This window comes from Scyliorhinus canicula, chromosome 8, assembly GCF_902713615.1.
Source record: "Scyliorhinus canicula chromosome 8, sScyCan1.1, whole genome shotgun sequence".
Taxonomy (NCBI): Eukaryota; Metazoa; Chordata; class Chondrichthyes; order Carcharhiniformes; family Scyliorhinidae; genus Scyliorhinus; species Scyliorhinus canicula.
The window spans coordinates 194,290,607-194,307,397 of record NC_052153.1 but is presented as its reverse complement, the minus strand read 5'-3'; the positions used below and the strand labels follow the sequence as shown (position 1 = coordinate 194,307,397).

At 49.5% G+C, this 16,791-nt stretch overlaps 1 protein-coding gene across 2 annotated transcripts in view; it reads left to right on the top strand.

Moving 5' to 3' along the window:
• Positions 1-3,699: 3,699 nt before the first annotated feature.
• The window catches only part of LOC119970786 (FYN-binding protein 1), a 247,562-nt gene continuing 234,470 nt past the window's right edge, over positions 3,700-16,791 (top strand). For both annotated transcript variants that reach the window (XM_038805959.1, XM_038805957.1), the window contains exon 1: positions 3,700-3,849. In XM_038805959.1, coding sequence (XP_038661887.1) covers positions 3,847-3,849 — 3 coding nt within the window. In that variant the 5' untranslated portion in view covers positions 3,700-3,846. The remainder of the gene's footprint in view (positions 3,850-16,791) is intronic.

Sequence of the window (16,791 nt, the reverse complement as noted above, 5' to 3'; positions counted from 1 at the left end):
AAGCGGCCGGAGAATGGGCGGATCCGTGGCCGCGCATGCGCACGCCGATGATGTGCACCAGTTGCGGTGTACAACATGGCGCCGGCCGTACGCGGACACACCTGCCTGATAGTGCCCCCCTGGACCTCCCCTCGCCACCCCCGGACGACCCCTCACCGTTCCCCCCCCCCCCCCAGTGCTCGCTGAAGCCTCCCTCGGCCAGCAGCACGGCTCCCCCCCCCCCCAAACCCCCTGGACACTGTCCTCAGCCGCCATACAAGGTTGACGGAAACTGAGAGCACCAGTGATCCGCGCGCTGGGAACTCAGCCCATCGGGGGCGGAGCATCGGGGGGGGCGGGGGGGCCTTCAGGTGACGTCCTGAGGCCGTCCCAACGGCATGCTGCCTCCTCCCAATGACGCCGTTTTGGAGAGGGCGGAGCACCGCCCCCGATTTGATCGTAAAAAACGATTCTCCATCCGATCGCCGATTACGGAATTGGCGTCGGAAACGGAGAATCCTGCTCCACATCAATGACCTTTACCCTCATCGACCCTCTCTGTTACCTTATCAAAAACCTCCAACCGTTTATTTAAACACGATTTTCCCTGAACAGATCCATAATCAATAAACCCGCAATTGCCCGAGGCATTAATTTTGTCCCGAATCATCGTGTCTAAAACCTTCCCCAAGACAAATATTAACTTGACTGGCCTATGATACTTGTATCATTTTTTTGAATGACGGTGTAACATTTGCAAGTCTCCACCCCAAATCTAAGGAAGTTTGGAAAATTGTACCCAGTTCCTCACGATTTCCCCTCTCACTTCCCTCAGTATCCTTGGATGCATTTTTAAAAATTCATTTCTGGGATGTGGGCACAGGCAGCTAGGGCAGTATTTATTGTCCATCTCAAACTGCAATTAGTGGCATTAAGAGTCACCCATATTGCTGTGACTCTGGAGTCACATGTAGGCCAGACCAGGTAAGGACGGCAAATTTCCTTCCCTAAAGGACATTAGTCAACCAGATGGGCTTTTACAACAATCGATAATGGTTTCATGGTCATCATTCGACATTTAATTCCAGATTTTTAAAAAATTGAATTCAAATTTCATCATCTGCCGTGGTGCGATTCACAGCAGGGATCTCAGAGTTACCCCGAGTCTCTGTATTACTAATCCAGTAACAATACCACTACGGCATCGCTTCCCCACCACTATCTGGCCTTGGTTCCTCACCAATGTTCCTATGGGTACACATAGGGATACAATTCCTAGGGGTGCACATCTCCAAAAATCTGTCCTGGTCCACCCACGTCGACGCTATCACTGAGAAAGCACAACACCGCCTATACTTCCTCAGGAAACTAAGGAAATTCGGCATGCCCACATTAACTCTTACCAACTTTTACAGACGCACTATAGAAAGCATCCTATCGGGCTGCATCACAGCCTGGTATGGCAACTGCTCAGCCCAGGACCGCAAGAAACTTCAGAGAGTCGTGAACACAGCTCAGTCCAGCACATGAACCTGCCTCCCATCCATTGACTCTACACCTCCCGCTGCCTGAGGAAAGCGGGCAGCATAATCAAAGACCCCTCCCACCCGGCTTACTCACTCTTCCAATTTCTTCGCTAAGCCAGCCCCTAGAGTGGAGTGGAGTGGAGTGGATGGAGTGGAGATGTGGGCTCAAGTAGGGTGCTCTTTCCAAAGGCCGATGCAGACTTGATGGGCTGAATAGCCTCCTTCTGCACTGCATATTCTATGATTCTATGCTCCTTGGATCTCTGAACCATTTCAGTGGGATAAAATCGAATCACCAACTGTTACCAGGCAGAGCACAGACTTTTGGACCAATTCATGGCCACCAGCAGAATTGACCAAAGTTAATTAAAACTAATTAATTAACTAGGTAGAAGAATAACTTGGTAGAGGAGTAACTAAACCTGAGGGCAGAGATTAGTATTTAGCATTTAATTTTACAGTAAAAATCTAGCGCCATATAGTTTAAATTGCAACATAATCTAATAACAATTTAAGTATTTATTTTGAATTGCATAAATGTCACTCAGAGGGGTGCAGTGCTCTAACTGTGAGATGTGGGAAATCCGTGATGCTTCCAGCGTTCCGGTCGACTACGCCTGCAGGAAGTGTAACCAATGACAGCTCCTTACAGACCGCGTGGTTCGGTTGTAGCAGCAGTTGGATGCACTTAGGAGCATGCAGGCGGCGAAAAGCATCATAGATAGGAGTTATAGAGACGTGGTCACACCCAAAGTGCAGGCAGACAGATGGGTGACCGCTTGAAAGAGCAGGTAGTCAGTGCAGGAATCCTCTGTGGCTGTCCCCCTCTCTAACAGGTATACCCCTTTGGATACTGTTGGGGAAAACAACAGCAGGCATAACAGTGGCAACACAACTGGCTCTGTTGCTCAGCAGGGGAGGGCAAAGTGCAGGAGAGCGATAGTTATAGGGAACCCTATAGTAAGGAGCACAGATAGGTGCTTCTGTGGACGTGAAAGAGACTCCACGATGGCATGTTGCCTCCCTGGTGCCAGGGTCAAAGATGTCTCTGAACGAACACAGGACATCGTGAAGGGGGAGGGTGAACAGCCAGAGATCGCAGTCCACATAGGTACGGATTACATAGGCAGGAAGAGTGATGAGGTCCTGCAGAAGGAATTCAGGCAGTTAGGCAGTCAGCTAAAAAAGCAGGACCTCTAGAGTTGTAATCTCAGGATTGCTCCCTGTGCCAGGTACCAGTGAGGTTAGAAATAGGAGGATAGTGCAGCTAAACATGTGGCTAAACTGGTGGTGCAGGAGGGAGGGTTTCAGATATTTGGACCATTGGGATCGCTTCCGAGGCAGGTGGGGCCTGTACAAGAAGGACGGGTTACATCTAAACTGGAGGGGCACCGATATCCTGGCTGGGAGGTTAGCAGGCAGTCAGTGCAGGAACTTTTGGCCCTTCGAGCCTGCTCCGCCATTCATCACGATCATGGCTGATCATCCAACTCAATAGCCTAATCCTGCTTTCTCCCCATAGCCTTTGATCCTATTGTCCTCCAGTGCTATATCCACCTCTTAAATATATTCAACATTTTGAGCATCAGCTACTTCCTGTGGCAATGAATTCCACAGGCTCATCACTCTTTGTGTGAAGAAATGTTTCCTTATCTCTGTCCGAAATGGTTGAATCCTCAGGCTGTGACCCCTGGTTCTGGACACACCCATCATTGGTAGCATCTACCCTGTCTAGTCCTGTTAGCATTGTTACGGGTGTTACAGTCAGAGGCTGGGTTGGGGGTGTCACAGTCGGGGGTGAAGGTTACGGATGTTACAGTCAGGGTTGGGGGTGTCACAGTCGGGAGGGGGGGGGGGGGGTAAGTAAGGAATATTAAGCCAGGAGAATTGCAAACTATGGCAGCATTGATGAAATTCTCAGAGTGAAATGATCTGTGATTGCATTGTGTGGTGAGGATTCTTTAAAGTGTGTGTTAAAGTCTGCCTGTGTGCGTGTGTGTGCGAGAGAGAAAGTGTGTCTCTGTCTATGTCTCTGCATGTGCGTATGTATGGGGATTTCTGTGTTTCTGCATGTTTGTCGGTGAACTTTCCCTAACATTTTACTTCTAAGGCAAGCCCCTCCCACTATCCTGTCAGACTTCTAGCCCCACCCACCAACCCTCCAACCATTCTTGTTGCCTGGATTATATGCAAAAGTTCAGTGTGGTGATAGGTCCTCCTGTAATGTGTCTGCAATGTGATGTCTCAACATTCATAGAGGAAGTAAATGATGCAAAGAAGAAATTGTATGTTAGCTGTGTGGTGTGCTGGACCATAGTCCAGCTCAGAGTCAGACTCCAAAATGGTAAGTGTGTCAAAATGTTGTGAGTATGCTGATGTGTTAGTGAGCATGTATTTGTTAATGTGAGAATGTGTTTGCGAGTGTGTAGATATGTGTGATCAAGTATGTCATAATAATAATAATTGCTTATTGTCACAAGTAGGCTTCAATGAAGTTACTGTGAAAAGTTACTGTGAAAAGTCATGCGTGTAAATGTGTTTTCCATACATGTGGGAGTGTGCGTATGTTGTGCGTGGGCATGTTCTGCGTGCGTGTGTTAATGGGTGTGTTGTGCTTGCAAATGTGAGGATGCGTGTTGTGCGGTGTGTTGAGTGTGCATCTTGTTATGCGGTATGTTGAGTGCGTGTGTAAGTACGCATGTTGGTGCGTGCGTTGTGAGTATGCACGCTGTGCATGCATGTGTAAGTGTGGATGTTGTGTGTACATGTGAGTGTGCGTGTTGAGTGTGTTTTCAGTGTACATGTTGTTGAGGATGAGTGCGTGCATGCATGTGTGATTGCGCGTGTTGTTGAATGAGAGTTGTTGAGTCTGTTGCTGAGTGTCTGTGAGTGTGCATGTGTGTGTTTCTAAGTTGTTGAGTTTGTGTTTCTGAGGTGTTCAGTGTGCATGTGTGCGTGTTGAGGTTGCATGTGTGTTGAGGTTGCGTGTGTGTTGAGGGCGTGTGTATTGTGCATGTGTGTTGAGTTTGAGTGTGAGTGTGTGATGAGTTTGAGTTTGTTGAGTATGCATGTTTGTGTGAATGTGTTGAGTGTGTCTGTGTGTTGAGTTTGAGTGTGTGTGTGTGTTGAATCATAGAATTTACAGTACAGAAGGAGGCCACTCAGCCCATCGAGTCTGCATCGGCCCTTGGAAATGGAAAGAGCACCTACCCAAGCCGACACCTCCACCCTATCCCCGTAACCCAGCCCCACCTTTTTGGACACTAAGGCAATTTAGCGTGGCCAATCCTCCTAACCGGCACATCTTTGGACTGTGGGAGGAAACCGGAGCACCCGGAGGAAACCCACGCACACACAGGGAGAGCGTGCAGACTCCGCACAGACAATGACCCAGGCCGGGAATCGAACCTGCGACCCTGGAGTTGTGAAGCAACTGTGCTAGCCACTGTGCTACTGTGATGCCCACCACTGTGCTACCGTGCTGGTTGAGTTTGAATGTGTGTGTGATGGGGCATGTGTGATAGTGCATATGTGTGATGTTGCGTGCGTGCTGCGCCTGTGTGTTGCACCTTTGTGTGCGTTGAGTGCGTGTGTGTTGAGTGTGTCCGTGAGTTGTTGAGTAGGTGTGTGCATGTTTTTGTGTTGTTGAGTGTGTGTTTGAGTGTGTGTGAGTCCGTGTGTTTGAGTGTGTGTGTGTGTGAGTGCGTGCGTTTGAGTGTGTGTGTGTTTGAGTGTGCATGTGTGTGTGTGAGTGCGTGTTGTTGAGTGTGTGTGTTTGAGTGTGCGTATGTGTGTGAGTGCGTGTTGTTGAGTGTGTGTGATTGTGTGAGTGCGTGTTGTTGAGTGATTGAGTGTGTGTGTGTGAGAGAGTGCGTGTGTGTGTGTGTGTGTGTTTGTGTGTGAGTGTGTGTTTGAGTGTGTGTGTGTGTGTGAGTGCGTGTTGTTGAGTGATTGAGTGTGTGTGTGTGAGAGAGTGCATGTGTGTGTTTGAGTGTGTGTGAGTGCGTGTTGTTGAGTGATTGAGTGTGTGTGTGTGAGAGAGTGCGTGTGTGTGAGTGTGTGTGTGTTTGTGTGTGAGTGTGTGTTTGAGTGTGTGTGTGTGTGTGAGTGCGTGTTGTTGAGTGATTGAGTGTGTGTGTGTGAGAGAGTGCATGTGTGTGAGTGTGTGTGTGAGTGCGTGTTGTTGAGTGATTGAGTGTGTGTGTGTGAGAGAGTGCGTGTGTGTGTGTGAGTGTGTGTTTGAGTGTGTGTTTGGGTGTGTGTGCGTTTGAGTGTGCGTGTGTGTGCGTTTGAGTGTGTGTGTGTGTGTGTGCGTGTGTGTGAGTGCGTGTGTTTGAGTGCGTGTGTGTGTGTTTGAATGTGTGTGTGTGTGTGTGTGCGTGTGTTTGAGTGCGTGTGTGTGTGTGTTTGAATGTGTGTGTGAGTGTGTGTGTGCGTGTGTTTGAGTGCGTGTGTGTGTGTGTTTGAATGTGTGTGTGAGTGTGTGTGTGTGTTTGAATGTGTGTGTGAGTGTGTGTGTGTGTTTGAGTGCGTGTGTGTGTGTGTTTGAATGTGTGTGTGAGTGTGTGTGTGTTTGAGTGCGTGTGTGTGTGTGTTTGAATGTGTGTGTGAGTGTGTGTGTGTGTGCGTGTGTGTGAGTGCGTGTGTTTGAGTGCGTGTGTGTGTGTTTGAATGTGTGTGTGAGTGTGTGTGTGTGTGCGTGTGTTTGAGTGCGTGCATGTCTGAGTGTTTGTGTGTACGCAATTGTGTGTGAGGTCATACCCTTGCTATTTATATCATTCTTCTTTCAATGATTCGATCGGGTATATAAACTGTTGGATTGTTGTTTGGAGGTGGTGGAATTTGCATTCGGTATTCAAATTCAGGATTTGTGTGAAGGTGCTATCAGTTCCAGTGATGATGCACCCAGGTTAAACTTTAGATACTCTGTGTGCGCTCGCCCTGCAGATTGGATGCTCAGTTCAGGTTTCTGAGCTACTCCCAGACTGGAAAACATTAAGAACATAGAACAGTACAGCACAGAACAGGCCCTTCGGCCCTCAATGTTGTGCCGAGCCATGATCACCCTACTCAAACCCACGTATCCACCCTATACCCGTAACCCAACAACCCCCCCCCCCTTAACCTTACTTTTATTAGGACACTACGGGCAATTTAGCACGGCCAATCCACCTAACCCGCACATCTTTGGACTGCGGGAGGAAACCGGAGCACCCGGAGGAAACCCACGCACACAGGGGGAGGACGTGCAGACTCCACACAGACCCAGCTGGGAACCGAACCTGGGACCCTGGAGCTGTGAAGCATTTATGCTAACCACCATGCTACCCTGCGTGCCTGTAACAGCATTTGTTAGATCATCACATGACAATGGCTGTCAAGTAACCTGGCACGCCATCTCTGAACAGGAGGGAGAGTGAGGGAGATAGACAGGTAGAGAGGGAGAGTGATAAGGATAGGTAGAGAGAAAGAGTTTTACATTGAATTTACAGTCTGTAAGCCCTTTGGTCTAATTTTCCCATGCCAGTATTAATAGCCAACCAAACCTTCCCCCAGCCTATCTACCACCATCAATGTATCCTCTTCCCCTAGAAATGTGTTTATCTGACTTCCCCTTAAAATGTTCTGCCCTGTTCGCCCAATCCTTGTCAGAGAGAGAGAAAAATTACATAGTATGCAAGTTCAGAAACAGGGGAAGGTAGCACAGTAGTTAGCACTATTGCTTCACAGCTCCAGGGTCCTGGGTTTGATTCCCGGCTTGGGTCACTGTCTGTGCGGTGTCTGCACGTCCTCCCCGTGTCTGTGTGGGTTTCCTCCGGGTGCTCCGGTTTCCTCCCACAAGTCCCGAAAGACGTGCTGTTAGGTGGATTGGACATTCTGAATTCTCCCTCTGTGTACCCGAACAGGCGCCGGAATGTGGCGACTAGGGGCTTTTCACAGTAACTTCATTGCAGTGTTAATGTAAGCCTACTTGTGACAGTCATAAAGATTATTATTTTTTAAAAACAGGCCATGTGGTCGAACAAACGAGAGCAAGACTTTTTAAATTAATTTGTTTATTTGTTCTTGGGATGTGGGTGTCGCTGGGCTGGGTCAGCATTTGCTGCCCATCCCTAATTGCCCTTGATCCGAGTGGCTTGGTCAGCCATTTCAGAGGGGGGCAGTTAAGCGTCAACCATGCTGCTGTGGGCCACAGTTACATATAGGCCAGAGCGGGTAAGGACGGCAGATTTCCTGACATTAGTGAACCAGATGGGTTTTTACGTCAGTGGCTTAATTGGTCACCATTTAAACTTTTTAATTCCGTATTTTTACAACTCAAATTTTTTACAACTCATCTGCCCTGGTGGGATTTGAAGCCGGGACCCCAGAGCACTGCCCTGAACCTCTGGATTGTCAGTCCAGTGACAATATCTTTTTTTTGTAACAAACAATTTTATTGAGGTATTTTTCGGCATTGTAAACAGTTACAGACAACAACAAAAAGAAAGCAAAAAAGGCAAAAGTGTGCAAACATCAACGTGGAATCAATACTTCAACTGAACCATACTGCACAAGCCCGCTCCTCTCCCATCGACACTACCCGCCTATTTATCCCTCCCACTCTACTCTAATCTCCCCCCCCCCCCCACCGCTGACGCTCACTCTCCCACGAAGAAGTCGATGAATGATTGCTACCTTTGGGCGAACCCCTGTACAGATCCCCTCAAGGCAAACTTAATTTTTTCCATACACGGAAAACTCGACATGTCCGAAAGCCATAGTTCGGTCTTCGGGGGCTTTGAGTCCCTCCATGCCAGCAGTATTGATCGCCGGGCTATCAGGGAAGAAAAGGCCAGAACATCGGCCTCTTTCTCACCCTGGACTCCCGGGTCCTCCGAAACCCCAAAAATTGCCACCCCTGGAACCATCACCACCCTTGTTTTTAGCACCCGGGACACGATCCCCGCAAATCCCTCCCAGTCCCCCCTAAGCCTCAGGCATGCCCGAAACATGTGAACATGGTTCGCCGGTCCTCCCCCACATCTAGCGCACTTATCCTCTACCCCAAAGAATTTACTCATCCGAGCCACCGTCATGTGGGCCCGGTGAACGACCTTAAATTGAATCAGCCCGAGCCTGGCACATGTCGCGGTCGAATTCACCCTACTCAGGGCCTCTGCCCACAGCCCGTCCTCCATCTCCCCGCCAAGCTCCTCCTCCCATTTGAGTTTCAGTTCCTCCGCCTGGGACTCTTCCCCCTTCATGAGCACCTTATAAATATCTGAGACTCTCCTCCTTCCCCTCTAGATACTACTCTGTCTTGGATCCCCATTGGCGGGAGGCGTGGGAAAGATGGGACTTGTCTGCGGACAAAGTTCCGCAACTGTAGATACTTGAAATCGTTTCCCCTTACCAGACCAAATTTCTCCTCCAAGCCCCTCAAACTCGCAAAGCTCCCCTCCAGGAACATATCGGCCACCCTCCCCACCCCGCCCGCCGCCATACTTGAAATCCCCCATCCATGCTCCCGGGGGCAAACCGATGGTTATCACATATTGGAGCCCAGACAGACGCACCCACCTCCCCTACATGCCTCCTCCACTGGCCCCATATCCGCAGGGTCGCCCCCACTACCGGGCTGGAGGAGTACCTGGCCAGCAACAGGGGAGCCGTGACCAGGCCTGCCAAACTGGTGCCCCTGCACAAAGCCCCCTCCACTCGCTCCCAGATAGACCCCGTGCCCACCGTCCACTTCCTTATCATGGCTATGTTAGCCGCCCAGTAGTAGTTAATCAGACTCGGCAAAGCCAGCCCTCCCTCGTGCGGCTCCTCTCAAGCATCGCCTTCTTCACCCGCGGGGATTTTCCCGCCCAGACAAACCTCATGATAATTTTGCCAGTCCTTTTGAAGAAGGACTGTGGGATAAAGATCGGGAGGCACTGAAAAATGAACAGGAATCTAGGGAGGATTGTCATCTTTACAGTCTGCACCCTCCCTGCCAGCGACAGCGGGAGTGCATCCCATCTCCGAAACACCCTCTTCATTTGTCCAGTGACAATATCATTGTCCCATCACCCCACCAGCGAATATAATCGTAATGCATGTGAGGTAGATAAATACTTAGCTGCTCTCTGCACAGTTGCTGACGACTCGCTCCGTGTTTGGAGCAGTTTTCTCGTTGTTTCAGATTTTGAACGTATAGAACATAGAACATAGAACAGTACAGCACAGAACAGGCCCTTCGGCCCTCGATGTTGTGCCGAGCAATGATCACCCTACCCAAACCCACGTATCCACCCTATACCCGTAACCCAACAACCCCCCCCAACCTTACTTTTTAGGACACTACGAGCAATTTAGCACAGCCAATCCACCTAACCCGCACATCTTTGGACTGTGGGAGGAAACCGGAGCACCCGGAGGAAACCCACGCACACACAGGGAGGACGTGCAGACTCCGCACAGACAGTGACCCAGTATGTGCGACTTTTATTTGCCTTTGAGGCATGAAGGGCAGGAACAAAACTGACTGTGCAGGGGGGGGCCTGGCTGGGTAGGTAGTGGAGTTTGGGACCAGGCTTTGGGCCCTGTACATCCCCGGCCACTGGATGAAGATGGGCTGAATGTCAGAGGGCACAGAATGAAGATGAGATTTATCGGGGTTGTGAGTGTGTGGGGTGGTTCTTGATGTTTGGATAGAACCTTAAGGGATGCATTGTGTGTGTGTGCGCATGTGTGTGTGTGTGTGTACGCCCAATCTCTCCCTCACCCTTTATAGATTCTTAGATGAAGAACAGCATGCTGGGTATCGGCTAGAACCATGGGACTCTCTCCCAATACGGTGAAGTCATTTCAGAAAAACAGGATGGAATGTCAGGAAAGTGAGTCAGCAAGACGGTCTGGAATAGACTGGATTAGTGGCACATGCTGAGACGGAGAAGCTGATCCATTTTTTGACTTCTGATGTGCAACAACTTGTGGACTGACGAGCACTTGGAGAGACAGATATTTCAGCACAGACCGCACCTTTCACAAGAATGCACCTGGGAGTTTATATCTGTAATCATTCTTAATTACCCCCTCAACCAAGTACAGGAACTTCACAATGGGCAGGTGCCGGCAGAGAACTATGTATTAATCATCTCCTGCCAGGCCAATGTGGGCATTAGGTAATAACGTGAGGATTGAGACAAATGTTAATGTTATAACAGATCCTGGATCTGGTCACTCTGCCACTGATCTGCTCCTGACAGGGGATTGGGCTGTGTCATTTCAGACTGCATTGAGTAACGAGGGAAGGTAGTGTTCAATGTACAGCCAGAGTGGTCTCCACACTCGAGGCAAAAAAAAATGAATAAGACAAATAACAGACCAAATCTTTATTTGGGAATGGGTTGCTCTTTGATGAGGGTGGAATCATTAGCTTACTGAGTAATGAGGCGGAGGAGGGGAATTCAGCACCGTTCTATTAGTAATAAGATGTCAAAGTGTAAGTCATGAAAATGTGTCATGAGACATTTGAGGAACTGAGAAACATAGCCCTCTACACAAAAAGTGCTGACACTGGAATAAATGTTCCAGTGATAGATGCAAGATGCTGACTGTGCTGCGTCCTTCTGTGCTGTTTACAATAAATGGCAGCTCAGATTAGCTCTGCTAAAGCAGAATTCAAATCTCACCATCTGCTGGGGTGAGATTCAAACCGGGTAATCTCAGGATTACCAGTTCAGCAACAATACCACTGCGCCACCGGCTCCTCGTGATCCAGTCCTTGCCATCCATGGTTCTCTGGACTTGTTGGTCTGACCCTTCACCTTTCGGGGTACATGTTTACATTGTACTCAAATTCCTATTTGAATAACTCCCACAGCTCTGGTGTGGATCTCCCGACAAGTAGCTGCTCCCAGTCCACTTTCACCATGCCCTGTCTTATCCTGTTAAAATCGGCCTACCCCCCATTTCAGAAACATTATAGAAACATAGAAAATGGAAGTAGGGGGAGGCCATTCGGCCCTTCGAGCCTGCTATGCCATTCATTAAGATCATGGCTGATCATCCAATTCAGTAACCTGTTCTCTCCTTCCCCCCCCCCCCCCCCCCCCCATTCTTTCATTCCTTTAGACCCGATAGCTATATCTAACTCCTTCTAGAAATTGTTTTGGCCTCAACTACTTCCTGTGGTAATGGATCCCACAGGCCGACCACTCTCTGGGTGAAGAAATTTCTCCTCATCTCTGTCCTAAATGGTCTACCCCGTATCCTCAGACTGTGACCCCTCGTTCTGGACGTACCCAACATCAGGAACATCATTCCAGCCTCTACCCTGTCTAGAATGTTCTAGGTTTCTATGAGATCTCCCCCCATCATTCTTCAAAACTCCAGTGAATACAATCCTCATATGTCAGGCCCACTATTCCAGGAACCAGTCTGGTAAACACTCCCTGAACTCTCTCTGGAGCATAGAACATTACAGCGCAGTACAGGCCCTTCGGCCCTCGATGTTGCGCCGACCTGTGAAACCCCTCTAAAGCCCATCTACACTATTCATCCATAGTGTTTATCCAATGACCATTTGAATGCGTTTAGTGTTGGCGAATCCACGACTGTTGCAGGCAGGGCCTTCCACGCCCTTACTACTCTCTGTATAAAGAACCTGGGCGGGATTCTCCGCTCCCCACGTGACGTGGGAGAATCGTGGGAGGGCCTCCCGTCATTTTTTATGCCCCCCTGGCACCCCCAGTGATACTCCCCCCCCCCGCCCCCCACTCGGAAAAATTGGCGCTTGCCGTTTTTTACGGCAAACGGCGATTCTCCAAGCCCGATGGGCCGAGCAGCCGGCCCTTCACGCCCGTTTCACCACGGCAGCAACCACACCTGGTCGCTGCATTCGTGAAACGGGCGGCAGATGCCCTTTTTGGACGGGAGCACCGCGACTGTGCTCGGGAGGGGACAGGCCTGCGATCGGTGCCCACCGATCATCGGGCCAGAGTCCAAAATGGACGCACTCTTTCCCCTCCGCCACCCGGCAAGATCAAGCCGCCACGTCTTGCCTGGTGGCCACGTCTTGGAGAAAGACGGCACCGCGCATGCGCGGGTTCGTGCCGTCTGTGCGATGAAGTCATCCGCGCATGCGCGGATTGGAACCGTCAACCCGCGCATGCACGGATGACATCACATTCTCGGCGTGATGAGGTCGCTGCCGAGAAAGACGGAGGCCCGCTCCTAGCCCCACGGGTGGGGGTGAATTAGATGCGGGGAGCGGGCTCCGAGGCCGTCGTGAACCTCGTCCGAGTTCACGACAGCCTTCACAAATTCGGCCGCCTACGGAGAATTCCGCCCCATACCTCTGACATCTGTCCTATATCTATCTCCCCTCAATTTAAAGCTATGTCCCCTCGTGCTGGACATCACCATCCGAGGAAAAAGGCTCTCACTGTCCACCCTATCTAATCCTCTGATCATTCTGTATGCCTCAATTAAGTCATCTCTTAACCTTCTCTCTAACGAAAACAACCTCAAGTCCATCAGCCTTTCCTCATAAGATCTTCCCTCCATACCAGGCAAAATCCTGGTAAATCTCCTCTGCACCCTTTCCAATGCTTCCACATCCTTCCTATAATGCGGCGTCCAGAATTACACGCAATACTCCAAATGCGGCCGTACTAGAGTTTTGTACAGCTGCAACATGACCTCATGGCTCTGGAACTCAATCCCTCTACCAATAAAAGCTAACACACCATACACCTTCTTTTTTTCTTTTTTTTTTCTCTTTTTTTTAATAAATTTAGATTACCCAATTATTTTTTCCAATTAAGGGGCAATTTAGCATGGCCAATCCACCTAATGTGCACATTTTTGGGTTGTGGGGGGCGAAACCCACGCAGACACGGGGAGAATGTGCAAACTCCACATGGACAGTGACCCAGAGCCGGGATCGAACCTGGGACCTCAGCGCCGTGAGGCGGTTGTGCTAACCACTAGGCCACCGTGCTGCCCTCCCGTACGCCTTCTTAACAACCCTCTCAACCTGGGTGGCACCTTTCAGGGATCTATATACATGAACACTGAGATCTCTCTGCTCGTCCACACTACCAAGAATCTTACCATTAGCCCAGTACTCTCTCTCTTCCTGGTATTCCTTCCAAAATGAATCACCTCACACTTTTCTGCATTAAACTCCATTTGCCACCTCTCAGCCCAGCTCTGCAGCTTATCTATGTCCCTCTGTAACTTGTAACATCCTTCTGCACTGTCCACAACTCCACCAACTTTAGTGTCATCTGCAAATTTACTCACCCATCCTTCTACGCCCTCCTCCAGGTCATTTATAAAAATTACAAACAGCAACGGCCCCAAAACAGATCCTTGTGGCACACCACTAGTAACTGAACTCCATTCTGAACATTTCCCATCAACCACCACCCTTTGTCTTCTTCCAGCAAGAACATCCTTCCTCAGATAAGGAGACCGAAACTGCACACCTTGCACACATGGGGTGGCATGGTGGCACACTGGTTAGCACTGCTGCCTCACAGCGCCATGGACCCTGGTTCAATTCCAGCTTTGGGCTTCTGTCTCTGCACATTCTCCCCGTGTCTGCGTGGGTTTCCTCCGGGTGCTCTAATCTCCTCCCACAGTCCAAATGTGCGGGTTAGGTGGATTGGACATGATAAATTGCCCCCTAGTGTTTTGGAATGTGCGGGTTTGGTAATGGGGATAGAAGAGTGAACGTGGGTTGGTGCAGACTCGATGGGCCGAATGGCCTCCTTCTGTACTGTAGGGATTCTGTGATGATTTCTATTCCAGGTGTGGCCTCACCAAGGTCCTGTATAACTGCAGCAAGACATCCCTGCTCCTGTACGCAAATCCTCACGCAATGAAGGCCAACATACCATTAGCCTTCTTTACTGCCTGCTGCCCCTGCACGCTTACCTTCAGCGACTGGAGTACGAGGACACCCAGGTCTCATTGCACATTCCCCTCTCCTAATGTACTGCCATTCAGATAATAATCTGCCTTCCTGTTTTTGCTGCCAAAGTGGATAACCTCGCATTTATTCAAATTATACTGCATCTGCCATACATTTGCCAACTCATTCAGCCTGTCCAAATCACACTGAAGGATCTCTGCAACCTCCTCACAGCTCACCCTCCCAACTAACCTTGTGTCATCCGCAAATTTGCACATATTTCATTTAGTTCCCTCATCTAAATCATTAATATATATTGTGAACAGCTGGGGTCCCAGTACCGATGCCTGCGCTACCACACTGGTTACTGCCTGCCCTTTGGAAAAAGACCCATTTATTCTTACTCTGTTTCCTGTCTGCCGACCAGTTTTTTTATGCATCAAATGAGAAGCACTCGGGGCTTTCCTGATTACCTGCCCATCCTCCCTTCTTCTGATTGATGGTCGCCTGTTCCCTCTCCGACTGCACTTCCTTAAGCTCAGTAATTGGCCCTTCTCTTTTTACCACCCTATATGTCACACTTTGGGATTCCCCTTTATGCTGGCTGCCAGTCTTTACCCAGAATCCCTCTTCACTTCTCTAATGTGATTTTTCACCTTCCCCCTGAACCTTCTGTATTTCTCGTGGTTTTCAAATGGATTTTCTTTTTTCTTTAATAAATTTAGAGTGCCCAATTATTGTTTTCCAATTGAGGGGCAATTTAGCGTGGCCAATCCACCTAACCTGCACATCTTTGGGCTGTGGGGGCGAAAGCCACGCAGACACGTGGAGAACGTGCAAACTCCACGTAGACAGTGACCCAGAGCCGGGATCGAACCTGGGTCCTCGGCGCCATGAGGCTGTAGTGCATCCACTGCGCCAAAGTGCGGCCATTCTAATATATTTTCTACCTGACACCGGTCATAAGTAAACTTCCCCTTCGTTATCTTAACTTCTATATTCTTCTTCTGCCCAGAAGCTCTGAGTGTGTTCCCCCTCCGACCCGCTTCAAGGCAATACATTTTGACGGTATGCAGACCATTTCCCTTCTGAGGATAGGCCCTGTTCAGCTATAGATTTTCACGCCAATCTTTTGTTCCAGCCAATCACCCAGCTCCATTCTTCCCCCAGTGAGGTCAGCCCTCCCCCAGTTAATTATTTTTATCTGGATTGTCTATTTTCTATCATCATGCTAAACCTTAACAATAGAATGATCACTGACTCTCGGCCAACTCATTTTGCAAGAACCAGGTCCAAGAGTGAATCCTTTCGTGTTGGACCCGACACAACCTGCCGTGGAAAGTTTCCCCGGAGACAATCCAGGAACCTTTTCCCGCTCCGCCTTTCACATACCACTGTCCCAGTCTGCATTCGGGTAATTACAGTCCCCCATTAAATGTACGCTCCAATGCTCGCATCTCTCTGAAATTTCCCTCCAGATTTGTTTGACCCTCTGGAACATCCTTTTTCTCCAGCATTGCAATGCTCTCCTACACCAATACCATCACCCCTCCCCCTTTCCTCAACAGCTTGTGTCCAGGAACATTTTTGTTCGTTTGGTGGGTTTTAAAAAATTCTTATTAGCTTACGCCTCGTTGCTGGCCTCAAACAGGTTTTGGAACAGGCCGACAAACTGCCCCCAAGTATCCGGGAAGCCTTCCTCTGACCCTCGGATGGCGTACTTAATCTTCTCCACGTGGAGAAATTCGGAGAGGTCAGCGAGCCAGTCTGCAGCTGTGGGTGGTGCCGCTGATCGCCAGCCGAGCAGGATTGTCCGGCGTGCGATTAGGGAAGCGAAAGTGAGGGCGTTGGCAAAGTACTGTACACACCCCTGTCAGCATCAACGGAGCCGAGGTGGAGATGGTAAGTAGTTTCAAATTCCTAGGGCTGCACATCACCAACAATCTGTCCTGGTCCACCCACGTCAACGCTATCACCAAGAAAGCACAACAGCACCTATACGTCCTCAGGAAACTAAGGAAATTCGGCATGTCCACATTAAATCTTACCAACTTTTACAGATGCACCATAGAAAGCATCCTATCGGTCTGCATCACAGCCTGGTATGGCAACTGCTCGGCCCAGGACCGCAAGAAACTGGTGATATGATTTGCATAACTGTCTGCCATTGGTGAAGAACACCGGCTTACCATTGGCCCTGGTCGGTCATGTGCCTCCCGACCGATTGGTTGAGACCGGTCATGTGACTGCTCTCCGATTGGTTGAGAGGCTGAGTTAACTACGCCTCCTTACCGAAGTATAAATAGTCGAAGCGCCCGGCGGTCGTCCATTTTATTTTAGACAACCGCAGGGCGAAGTTCTAGCTTATTAAAGCCTAACTTTTGTAAAGCAACT